At 42.6% G+C, this 13,623-nt stretch overlaps 1 protein-coding gene across 1 annotated transcript; it reads right to left on the bottom strand.

Annotated features, from left to right (window-relative positions):
• Positions 1 to 6,868: 6,868 nt before the first annotated feature.
• On the bottom strand, positions 6,869 to 8,543 carry LOC127779291 (putative FBD-associated F-box protein At5g56440). The gene is made up of 3 exons (XM_052306022.1): positions 7,578 to 8,543; positions 7,336 to 7,470; positions 6,869 to 7,234 (listed from the first exon to the last, which is right to left on the bottom strand). Exons 1-3 carry the CDS (start codon positions 8,541 to 8,543, stop codon positions 6,869 to 6,871), a joined length of 1,467 nt encoding a protein of 488 aa, XP_052161982.1.
• Positions 8,544 to 13,623: the final 5,080 nt, after the last annotated feature.

The raw sequence follows: 13,623 nt of genomic DNA, 5'->3' as shown, positions 1-13,623 counted from the left end.
ATTATTATTTGAATGGACCAAAATACCCTTCATGACCTATCCATTCACTCCTAACCCTATCCATTCACCCTAATCCCATCTCTCATGGTTGGCGCAAGGCGAGTGGTGGCGGCAGCGATGGCATGCAGAGGGGCGGTGGCGTCAGTGCACGGAGGAGCAGTGGCGCCGCCTATTGCCGTGCGGAGGAAGGGAGGGAGGAATGGTGTTGGCGGGCGGAGGGATGAGGAGTGGCAGTAGCAGCGTGGAAGGGTGGCGATGGCGGTGCACGGTGGAGCGGCGGCGACGGCTACGGCCGCACGGAGGGAGGGGTCAGCAACGATAGGCCCGGGTGATGGAGCTTGCGTGGTGACGAGTGGATCCAGCGGGGGAGGTCAACGGCGGCTCGACGACGAGGAGTGGCGGCAACTGGTCTAGGCAGTGGAGCTCGAACTGCGGTCGGCGGATTCGGCGACAGTGCTCGGCAGCGGCGGGCAGATCCGGTGGCGGCACCGACGCTGGAGGGAGGGAGGTGGCGCCAGCACCTACGCGAGCCACGGGGAGGTAAGGTGTGGCATCGGCGCGGAGGGCGAGGGAGGCGACGCCGGTGCAAGGAGGGAGAAGATTGCGGCGCTAGCAAGGAGGCAACGCTAGCGCCAGTGCGTGGAGGGAGGGGGTGCTGTCAACCAAACTTGTGTCGAATAAGCAAGGGTAAAATGGACTATTTGTTCCTTAGTTCATACTATTAACTCACTTTAATGGAATAGGGTCAGCCTTCGTTTTCGATTTTGAAAACAGGGTCAAATAAGCAAACTAAAAAAAGTAGGGTCAGATTGATAGTTTGGCTTCGAAACAGGGTCAAATGAGCAATTGCCCCTTATTTTATTGTCTTAACAATTTTGTCGAAGCATTTTGGAAAATACCTCATAATTGTTTTTTGTGAATTGTCTGCACCAACAATTAGGTAGTTCATAAAATGTATCTACGCCATGCAGCATTTTTGTAGAGACATTTTTATGTCCATAAGAAAGTAGGGACACTTTCAAGAGGCATTCAGTTGTGCAACAAACATAAGAAACCATGATGCCATAGAAATAGCTCATAAATGTCTTTTGGTGAATTGTCTCCAGAAACCAATAGGCATTTTATAAAATGTGTGTCTGCCTTGCAGAATTTTCGTAGATACACTTCTTATTTCCATAGGAAAGTAGCAGCACTTGCTAGAGGTATTAATTGTGCAACAAACGTAGCAAACATACAAATGGCTCCTACTCTGGGGCTCCACCTCACTCAACCTGGACATGAACGCGCTCTCCGTAGATGAGTGCAATCAAATTGGCATCGCTGGAAGGATCCTTGCTGCTCATTGGGTTCCTGTTCATCACTTGGTCCTCATCTCTGACCACCTCTAACACTGCAACATGACCTCGAGGACTGGCTAAAGTTTTCTAAGATGAACAGGTTCTCCCACCTTGATTTTCAGTTCACTAATGCATGGCAACACCACGATGACTGATCAGGCAAATGACATGAACTACTTACTAGTAATATATGCACTTCACTTCTCCTCTACCTAGCTTGGAGGTGGTTAGCTTCTTAAGCTGCCATTTACATGATGACATCATCAGCCAGCTACTCCATTAATTTCCCGAAGCTAAGGAAGCTCAACCTCCATTCTGTCACCTCCTCGGAGGATGCTCTTCATGCTCTGCTTGCCTGGCCCTTGAGAGCCTCCAAGTCAACTACACCATTGGGTTGCATCATCTTCACATCGAGTCTGCATCACTGAGGAGCATATATGCATAGGTGCCACACACGGTCTAAATCAAGGGGTCATGTTCTAAGAGGTAATTATTAAGGATGCGCCGCTCCTAGAAAGACCAATGTCAGCTTTGTTGGACGATGGCGCTCCGAGCTTCCGGGTAATCACCTATACAGGAGATATTGGATTCCTGCACAGCTTCATCTCCAGACTTGAGATTGGGACTGGTATAGCTACCGGTATCTCTGGATATAGCTGTTTAAGTAGCTAGGATCTAGCTATTTTTGCACCAATAGATAATTTAGCAGCTATATATAGTTCACTTTAGCCTGCTATTAGCTGTTTGAGAAGGTCAGTAGGTGATTGTATTAGGAGGTGATTTATATATAACACTGATTCCATTTAGCACAGATGCTAATGTTTGTTTTATTTGTGCCGTCCAGGAAATGCCCCCTGGTAACGTGGCTGCGTCAGTGCCCACTACGAAAATTTTGGTTCTTCAATCTACTGGTCCTAACCTGGCTGCTGTTGTCCACCTCAGATATTTTACCTGCTTGGAGAAGTTGTATGTCAGGATGAATCTATGACTCTTCATGGTAATTTTGTGTGATTTAAATCTATACTTTCTATGAAGTGATAACACTCTAAGTCCAAAACTCAACATACAACCATATCACATCATTACCCACTAGCAATAATTATATATTTAACCTCATGAAAGCACGCAATATCATCTACACAATCTATTTAATTCTATAAATTAACATGCAAGCATATCCAATCATCACTCCTCACATCATTTTCATAATATTTTAACAAATGTATCTATCATTTTTATAATATTTAACATTACCCCCTCAAAAAAATATAGCGCAGGTATCATTTGTTTATTTTATGATAAGTATTGATTAACTCTGATGTTTCATTATAATTTTTCTCTTAGCTCGATTGTTAATATATATATATATATATATATATATATATATATATATATATATATTATTTAGTAATTCCTGCAGCAAAGCACGTGGAGTCACCAAGTTATCTTAATTAAGGTTATCATGATCATATAGATTTTATGAAATCCATCCTGACAGTACTATTATTCCAGTAACGCTGATTTACAGTATTTTTTATGTAAGTTTCTCTGAGATATTGCACCATTTGGAATAATCTGTGCTGTCATCAGTCAACATCATCAGTAAAACTACATAATACAAAAATAAACGGGAACAAGCAACCAAATTAATAATTAGATTTTACATGATCAATTAGTTCACATTGTAGTTATTAATATATCCCATCAAATTAGCAAGCATCGGACTTAATTATACATGCATTTTGTAAATCGGAAGCTAGCATAGAAAACTTACATCAACATAACTTCTTTAGTTTGGCAGAACAAATGAACCAATCCTTTGATGGCATCCATGCTATTGCTTGGCGCCACGAAAATTCCCTACTCCAGTACGCAAAGATAGAGAAATATTAATTAAGACAACACGTCTTGCTTGGACAAGCACAAAAATGGGACAAGAATGGGACTGAGACACTCGGACCGTCATCCAAGAAAGGAAAAAGTCCAAATACCCCCCCTCCCCCCACACACACAAACTTTAGATAGAAGTCCGTCTAGCACCCTAAACTTTAAAACCGAACATCCAACCCACTAAACTTTGCAAAAATCATATTACCCTCTGTGGTGGTTTTGTATAGTGGTTTTTATCTAATTTGTATATAAATTGGATGACTTTGATCACGTGACATACACATCGGACATATATATTAAAATCTCTACTTAAATCTTTCTTTTTACCACTCGTTAACTCACACTTAAAAACAAGCAGCAACATAACAATAGTACGGTATCATGGTATAAGTACAAATTGATGACTTACAACTGATGATATGCAAATATGTTATATTAGTTATATTTAAATTTATTCGTTTAAGCTTTTAAAATATGCAAAACCACCTTAGGGGGTTATATGAACGGTTTTGTAAAGTTTAGGGGGTTGGATGCCCGGTTTTAAAGTTTAGGATGCTATATGGACTTCCATCCAAAGTTTAGGGGGAGGGGGGTATTTGGACCTTTTCCTCCAAGAAATATTGGATAGAAAACAATAGTAGGACTTCTAGAACTCAACTCAGAGAGAATTACAAATGGGACAACGGAAGGTCGTGGTACAAGAAGAGGTTGTCGGACTAATAACAAAATTGGATATAGATCCATGTGTGATTCAAGACAACACCACGATTATATATCTTGGAGTAATACGTTGTTGTTGCACCATTGCTACAATATCGATATGAAACTAAGTCATCATGCACATACACTATTTCCAATCAAAATAGTCTGATTTATTTTTTTTTTGGAAAAAATGTGTGTGTGTGTGTGAGAGATGTTGTGTGTTGTGTGTGCGCGTGTGTGTATTGGAATACATACAGATTATCACGAGCATATGTATCTCAATTAACAAAATGATTTTCGGCAATACAATTTTTCACTAAAACAAAATTACTTTTATTATATCTCATGATTCATCTCATTAGTAAAATCTTCTAGCACACGCATATTTATAAAAGAAAAAAACACTAGGTTCACAAGTTTTGATTAATTTTGACAGTGACTGAAGGATCAATCTCTATTTACGACACTTCAATATTGCAGCAGCAACACAAACTAATGAATTCTTTAGTGTTTTAAAATTTAAAATCATTTTAATATATGTGAGGCAAATATATATATGTATAATAATAATAATAATCATCAGTAAAACAACATAATACAAAAAATAAACAGTCACAAGCAACAAAATTAATAATTAGATTTTACACGATCAATTAGTTCTCATTGCAGTTATAATCCCAACAAATTAGGAAGCATTGGACTTAATTATACATTCAGTCTGTAAATCGGAAGCTAGCATAGAAAACTTACATCAACATAACTTCTTTAGTTTGGCAGAAACAAATGTATATATGCTACCTTGCTACAACTTATGAACCCATCCTTTGATGGCATGCAATGTGCTATATTTCTTGACACACCACCAAAATTCAGAATGCATACTCCAGTATGCAAAGATAGAGAAATATTAATTAAGACAGCACGTCTTGCTTGGACAAGCATGAAACTGGGCAAAAGGTACATATACCCCCTTCAATTAACATAGCAAAGAGCAATAACAGGATCAGTCGTCGATGGGATCACCTACTGACAGCTGATGACTGCGTTGTGAATGGTTGTAATAATAATCCATAAAATAGTCGTCGCGTGAAAATTCAAATCGAGCATTTGGAGAAGCTTTTCCCTCAAGCGAAGTAGCCTGCGCTGATTCGACAGCCACTTTTTGCTCAATCTCACACCGACTCGAAATGTCATCACCTTGAGCACGCTGGCATTTAGAATAAAGAATTTTGCAAAAGCAGCATGTGATTTCTGGCCTCTGTAGTTTCTCACCACTATTTCCTTGAGATGGAGATCGAGACATTCAATAGCAGCAGCATCATCTACAAGACCATTATGGATATCTGGAACAAAAAGACCTTCTGCCAGCTGAAAAGCATAGCATGAAGTTCAAAAATAAATAACATGCATGAAGTTCAAACAGGAACAATTAACATAATCATTTACAAACTAAACCAGAAGTCACTTCACCGTGATATGAAGCTTCTGCAAGCACGGGAAACAGCTGAGGATATGACTTGCGTCTTGGCACCACCAATGGTCGGGAGAAGGGAGATGATTGTGTGGAGGACATCGTCGGGTAGAGCGCTGATTCCGTCGATCTTCTCCTCCTCCTCCGGCAAGGGAAGCAGCGGCAGAACACCACCAGCAGCAGCGGCGGCGACACAGACATGGCCTTTCTTGGGGAACCCACAGCGCCTGCACCTGTAGGTGCGGCGTTTCTTGGCCGGCTGGGAAGACTCAGGGGCCATCTTGGGTCGCAGAAAAATTAACCTGTGGTTTATTGGGGGAGGAAGATGAGATCTAGATGAACCAAATGGATCTTGGAATCAATGATAGATTTTTGTGGTTGGAGGAGCATGAACCTGGGAGGACAGAGATGGAGGAGGAATGGAAGGTGGTAGACTGCGCCGCCGTTGCTAGTTAGGGGAGATGGAGCTCCATGGAGGATGAGATGGCAGGTCGTGCCGTTGCTAGGGGAGATGGATCGGAGCTTTTTTTCTCAAGCTTTTCGATTCGGGGAGGAATGAGCTAGAATGAAACATGAGCCTATACTTTCAAATTTTGGAGTAACCGTTCTTCAAATTTTTGAGCTAGAATACGTTTTTTTTTTTTTGGAAAAAATGTGTGTGTGTGTGCGCGCGCGCGCGTGTGTGATGTTGTGTGTTGTGTGTGCGCGTGTGTGTGTATTGGAATACATACAGATTATCATGAGCATATGTATCTCAATTAACGAAATGATTTTCGGCAATACAATTTTTCACTAAAACAAAATTACTTTTATTATATCTCATGATTAACTCATTAGTAAAATCTTCTAGCACACGCATATTAATAAAAGAAAAGTGGCACTAAGGTTCACAAGTTTTGCCATTAATTTCGCAGTGACTGAAGGATCAATCTCTATTTACAACACTTCAATGTCGCAGCAGCAACACAAACTAATGAATTCTTTACTGTTTTAAAATTTTAAATCATTTTAATGTATGTGAAGCAAATATATATGTATAGTAATAATAATCATCATCAGTAAAACTACATTATACAAAAAATAAACGGTCACAAGCAACAAAGTTAATAATTAGATTTTACACGATCAATTAGTTCATATTGCAGTTATAATCCCATCAAATTAGCAAGCATCGGACTTAATTATACATTCATTCTGTAAATCGGAAGCTAGCATAGAAAACTTACATCAACATAACTTCTTTAGTTTGGCAGAACAAATGTATGCTTGCTACAACTTATGAACCCATCCTTTGATGGCATGCAATATGCTATATCATGACACACCACCAAAATTCAGAATGCATACTCCAGTATGCAAAGATAGAGAAATATTAATTAAGACAGCACGTTTTGCTTGGACAAGCACAAAAATGGGCAAAAGGTACATATATCCCGCTCAATTAACATCGCAAAGAGCAATAACAGGATTAGTCGTCGAAGGGATCACCTACTGACAGCTGATGACTGCGTTGTGAATGGTTGTAATAATAATCCATAAAATAGCCGTCACATGAAAATTCAAATCGAGCATTTGGAGAAGCTTTTTCCCTCAAGCGAAGTAGCCTGCGCTGATTTGACAGCCACTTTTTGCTCAATCTCACACAGGCTCGAAATGTCATCACCTTGAGCACGCTGGCATTTAGAACAAAGAATTTTGCAAAAGCAGCATGTGATTTCTGGCCTCTGTAGTTTCTCACCACTATTTCCTTGAGATGGAGGTCGAGACATTCAATAGCAGCAGCATCATCTACAAGACCATTATGGATATCTGGAACAAAAAGACCTTCTGCCAGCTGAAAAGCATAGCATGAAGTTCAAAAATAAATAACATGCATGAAGTTCAAACAGGAACAATTAACATAATCATTTACAACTAAACCAGAAGTCACTTCACCGTGATATGAAGCTTCTGCACGCACGGGAAACATCTGAGGATATGAACGGTTGCATCCAGGCTATTCTCCTCAATCCTAAATGCCAGGATCTTTACTGTGCGCAGCATTGCCATCGAATTGACCCTGAGTTGTTGCTGAAACAATCATGCATGAAGTACAAAAATAAAGGTGATTAATGTCTCAGTTAGGCCACATAGAAAATAAAAAGATGCATAATCGATCGATGGCTGCATGTACTAACCGGCCAAACTACAACCCCATAGTGTTCATCAGAGATGCCATCCGATAGGCAGCCAAGCACCTCAAGTTTGGGTGCAGAAAACACACTGACAACCCTAGGCAACTTATCGGATGATCTGAACATAAGCAGCCTTTCCAGGCTCGGTGTGTTGTCGATGATGAGTTCTTCCATATCCGAGGTGCGCGAGCACAAGCCGAGGCTCACCAGGGTTGGGGAACTTATGCGGACACGGCGGAACGCATCGTTGTCGCGCAGCAGCAAGCTTCTCAGCACGGGGCATGCCGAGATCATGGCGTGGAGGGTGTCCTCCGAGTTGGTGATTGCTAGCAGCGTCAGCTCCTGCAGGTTCGGGAACGCGACGCCCCCGAGCACGCCGGCGCCGGGGAAGCTGCAGAAGCCGAAGCTCGCGACGCGGAGGCACGAGAACCTCGTCGCGGCGGGCGGCAGCGGATCGGGCGCCGTCATGTTGGGACGGTAGTGGAACCGGAGCTCCTCGAGGCCGTCCAGCGTCCCGGATCGCAGCAGGTCGTCCAGGGTGGCGACGAGGTCGCCGCGGAACTCGTTGACGCGGGCGAGCTTGGTGATGGAGAGGCGCCAGGTCGGGCCCCGGTGGTCGGTGATGATCTCCGTGATGACGTTGAGGAGGAAGTCCTCCCAGAGGTCGGGAATCTCGGCGTCGTCGAGGTTCAGAGGGGCGGAGCGCCAGAGCGGGAGCCAACGGGAGGAGAGGACCTGCGTCTTGGCACCACCCATGGTCGGGAGAAGGGAGATGATGGTGTGGAGGACGTCGTCGGGGAGAGCGCTGATCCCGTCGACCTTCTCCTCCTCCTCTGGCGAGGGAAGCAGCGGCAGATCACCAGGAGCAGCAGCAGCCGCGGCACAGACATGGCCCTTCTTGGGGAACCCGCAGCACCTGCACCTGTAGGTGCGGCGTTTCTTGGCCGGCTGGGAGGACTCAGGTGCCATCTTGGATCGCAGAAAAACCTGAGGTTTATTGGGGGAGGAAGATGTCAGATCTGCATGAACCAAATGGATCTTGGAATCAACAATAGGGATTGTGGTTAGAGGAGCACGAACCTGGGATGGTGATGGAGGGATGGAAGGTGGTAGACTGCGCCGCTGTTGCTACTTAGGGGAGATGGAGCTCCATGGAGGATGGCAGGCCGTGCCGTTGCTAGGATAGGGGAGGAGGATCGGAGATTTCTTCTCAAGCTTTTTGATTCGGGGAGGAATGAGCTAGAGAATGAAAGAGGAGCCTATATACCTTCAAATTTTGGAGTAACAGTTCTTCACTGGCTGGCATTGTGGCTGCACTGGCTGGCACGGCTGGCGGCTGGCGGCAGCAATTCTGTCTCATGTATCTACAGCTGACTAATATCTTCATTTAACGGCTAGTATTATTTTACCCTCCTGTGTGAAATGGTGATTTGTTGAAAATTGACAGATGGTGATTTGTAAAACAGCACAGAATTACGTGTACATTCAATGCATTTAACTGCGTTGCTGTGGAACTTTTTTAGTATATATTTCGTTTTCCATTTTAAGCAACATAAAAGAATTGGAACACTAATTTTATGCATAAAAAACTAAAGAAATTGTTACGTCATTGCAATTTGGCTCAAATTAGTGTTCAATGGAATGTGGGAAATGATAGAATTTTTAAGCAAACCTGGATAGATATATTTCTTAAATTCAAGAAGGAATTACAAGATTTATACACGAATTGCAATCAAGCATGACTTATACGTGAATTTCCATGTCACTCCGTGTTAAAACACATGTAGTACATATTTTTGGCAAACACATGGCTGGATGAATTAGTGTTCTAAACGTCCAGTTATGATTTATGTAGCTCACGTAACTATTTTACTGCTTTTAGTCATTACTTTGCCAAACATATATATTTGCCAAACACCTTGGTCAATACTTAATTTGTTAAAGAAAATATACTACAACGGCCATTTTCTTGTTACACTAAAACAGCACCAATCCGAAAACTGATCACCAGTGCCGGATCATCGCTAGATCTAGCGCTAAGAAAACGATCACATTGTCGGTTTTATAACGAGGCAGAAGTGAAGTCAAGTCGAACTATAGTTTTTGCACGGTCACTAGCTACAAGTCCATAACATGAGCGCAGCCAAACTCCTAGTTATGAGTTTATCACCCCTCTTTGCCCTGCCTCCCAAGCTTGCTTTCTTATCTCTGATAGGGCCGCGGATCTGTTGTCATCTTTTCACATTTCTCTCTCTGGCTGGCTGGTGGCTGCAGGCACCATTCTCTCCTATATCTACAGCTAATCATTATTTATTGCTTGCATTTTCCTATGGTGTTCTTGGCATACATTTCGTGATTGCAAATTGACAGGTTGTGATTAATTAGTAGAATAGTACAAAATTAAATATAGTATTCATTAAATGCATTTTAAGTGTGCTCCTTTGGAATTTTGTGTATATTTCGTTTTCCTTTTTAAGCAACCATAAAATATTCAAAGAAAATAATAGAGATTGTTATGTCATTGACATTTGGCTCAAATTAATGATCAATACTATGTGAGATGATAAATTTTCAGGCAAATCACTACTGGAGAACTGATCTTTGCCCAGATAGCAAAAATCACATTAGTCCCAGTTCGAATAGGAACCGGGACTAAAGAATATCTTTAGCCCCGGTTCAAAATCCCAATGGCACTTTATGATCATTTTTAGCCCCAGTTCAATAGCTGTCAGGCCGTGCCAGGCCCCAACGATCTTTAGTCCCAGCTGGTGTCACCAAACGGGACTAAAGATCTCTGCCCCATCCTTATCTCTATCCTTCTCATCCTTATCTACCGTCTCTCTCTCTCTCTCTCTCTCTCTCTCTCTCTCTCTCAGCGGCAGCGGCGGTGGCCTGACGGAAGCGGCGGCGGCTGTGCCCTCCACTCCGCCAGATCCAGCGGGAGGGAAGGCGGCGGGATGGGAGGCCGGGCGGCAGCCCGACGGAAGCGGCAACGGTGGTGGTGGGGGCAGTGTCAGCAGCGGCGCAAAACCATACCTTCTCATAGGTTACCCATTAGAAAAACTTCACAAATAAGGTACTTCTCAAGGGAGCCTCGATCACTTGCTCAGAAAATCTTGGGAAAACTGCTTCCGCCAACCTTATCACTTGCTCAGAAAATCCAATGGAAAAGCCCCATCCCGAGCATAACCCGATTGAGAAGATGATGTTTGTATCCCCATTCGCATGTCCCAACCCTGTTTTGTTTGAGGGCGAAAAACTTTCTGCCCAAGAAGGAAGACTCTGGGAATGAGACCGAACGATCAACATCACTCTTGATCGAGTTAAAGCCTCTTTCCTCAGGCCCACAATATGGTGTTCTTGACTACAGACGAGAACTGACCATAATCTTTCATGACAAATCTCTTGGGAGGAAGAACACATGGGCCATGGAAGACCTAAAGGAACCGACTCTGGAGTCCGGCAGGAAGGACCATTTAGATGAGCATGAAAGCTTCTTTCTTGAACATCAAGAATCTTGCTCTCTTAAAGTATCTTCAGAGTCTGCCACATTTTTTGCCACGAGCACGTTCAACCACCTTAAGGTCCTCATTGGAAAAAAAATGTTTAGAAGGTTGGTTGTAGATGCATTTGTTTATCATAAACATTTGCAATATTTCATGGTTGCACCTATGGCACTAACCATGCATCTACTACTTCAACGATGAATCTACAATAGGTAGTGAAGCTGGGGACTACATTGCCAATGGTGGTTGCAACGTAAAGATTCCCTATGGACGAGCTTTCGGCCATAAACAAAGCGCTACTGGGAGGTAGCCTAGATTATCATTTCCCTTCATCAATAAAAGTAAGAACATGTTTTTAGAATAAGTTGTCCCTCGGGTATTTTTGGTCACTAACCATTTTAGGTTAAGATTAAAAAGAACAATGGTCATGCGATGCCCAATAACATGGGAGCTAAATCAACTGTAGCACCTTGGTGCTTTTGGTGATGGAACAAGTTCTATAGGAGGCTCAAGCACCACACACTTGATTTTTAGTGTCCCACGATGCAAAATCCAAGTGGAGGGGAGTTTGTCACGTATGTCATAATAAGTTCCATTCATGCCAAATTTTACCTTGGTTTAGAGATGATGTTAGTTCTTGTATCTTTCCTTGCTGAAGAATAATTTGAAAAATAAAGGAGTTTGAAATGTCCTGCTTTTGACATTAAACAAAGCTCTGTCGGGAGATACCCGAAGTTTACCATTCATATACTCATCTCCACTTGAATATAACTTGATCACGCTTCTTTTATCTATTCTCGCATGCTCTGGTTTGAATGGATATACAAAATCCATTCATAGGCTATTTTAATTAAGCATGGTGCTTAGGTTAAATGTCTTCTTTTATGAAATTAGACATGGTGTTTAGTTTGCTTAATGAACCTTAGTGTTAATGCTTGTATATATCCTGGTTGTATAGATATGGACTAACCCCTGTAGGAAAATCTTCATGTTTGGGCGGGTAAGTATTTAAGTTAATTCAAATTGGAGATAACCCAAGGCATTGGATATGATAAAGTTACATAACATACAGAGAAGGCACAAAACCCTCTTGTGTTTATGTTGAGGCAATTTTAATTTATCCTTGTTTGAGTATAAGAAAGTTGGTGAAACTAAAATAAAAAAATAAATACTAAATAAATCTAATAAAATGAAAGGAGTAGAAAATCTTGTAGTGGATCATTTGTCGCGCATACAATTCACTAACATGCAGGAATGCCAACAAATAACCTCCTACGGGACGACATGCTGTTAAAGTTAACAGACTCCAGCCCTTGAGTCTGCATGGACAGTCTTCTAGGAAAATGTGTACACAACTAAAGGCATCTAGAGATATCATGCAACACAACTTTAGGTGGTCATCGACTACGTGTTCATGTCATCATGTGGGTAGAAGCAATGCCACGCCGAGCCACTAATGCTGAAAGCTTAGCGCGCACACAACGTTGCAACTACACTCTGGACATTTATGATATTATATAACAAACAGGTAAGAAAGGTAAGAATTTCTTTTACTTGTACTTTTTCTTTGTTTTTACGAATAAACAACTTATGGGTAGCGAATGGTCAAGCATGTTTCACGCAGAGCCGCCAGGGAAGCGGGTCCGACAACTGTTGACGATGGTGCCGAGCTTGCACGATATGGCGGGCATTGGCATGGGCGAGCTCATACGGAGCTGCGCCAAAAGAGAGAGTGAGAGCGGGTGAAGGATCGAGAAGAGAGACAGAGGGAGGAAGAACAGGCTGACAAGTCGGCCAACGTGTGGGAGAGTGGGTTCGCGTGGGATGAGGGAGTTGGGCCAAGCGAACAGGCGGTAGGTGGTCTGATGTGCTGTGGTTGGGCCGCGAACAATGAGGAGAGGGAAGGGAAGGAATAATTATATTTCGCCTTATCTCTTGTTCCTGATTAAATCGCCTCTCTCAACATCAAAACCAAATATATCTTAATAACCGGTGCACATCACCTCTTTTGGTAGTTTGGGAAGCGGTTTTTGCTGATGTGACACGTTGACCACGGTTAAGTCCCTAAGTCATCTCCCTCACCTCTCGTCTCTCTCTTTCCTCTCTTCCTCTTCGTACTCTCTCACCTTCCAGCCAGAGGAGTGGTAGTCACTGCTAGAAAAATGATTATTCATGACGTTTGGAAAATATTTTTCATGGCGGCTACAAGAAAAAACCGCCAGCATAGAAAATCGGGGAGGAGGGGGGTCATGGGCCGCCAACGAAAACTTATTTTCACTGGCGGCTACATTAAGAGGTCCGCCATAAAAAATACTATATTTTTCAAGGAGGACCTCTTAAATGTCCACCAGCGAAAGTCAGCGTTTTCGCTGGCGGCTACTAAAGAGATCTACTAGCGAAAAAAAAGTATCCGCCAGCGAAAAGAAAAGTTCGCTAAAACATTTTCGCGGTATTTAAAACCATACGCGCCAGCCTTCACCCACCCACCCACTGCATTCATCTCTCATCTCTATCTCTTTCTCATCTTCACCTCACCTCTCTCT

The sequence above is a fragment of the Oryza glaberrima genome, chromosome 7, assembly GCF_000147395.1.
Source record: "Oryza glaberrima chromosome 7, OglaRS2, whole genome shotgun sequence".
Taxonomy (NCBI): Eukaryota; Viridiplantae; Streptophyta; class Magnoliopsida; order Poales; family Poaceae; genus Oryza; species Oryza glaberrima.
The sequence above is the reverse complement of the archived record's forward strand: the minus strand, read 5'-3'. Positions and strand labels throughout refer to the sequence as shown.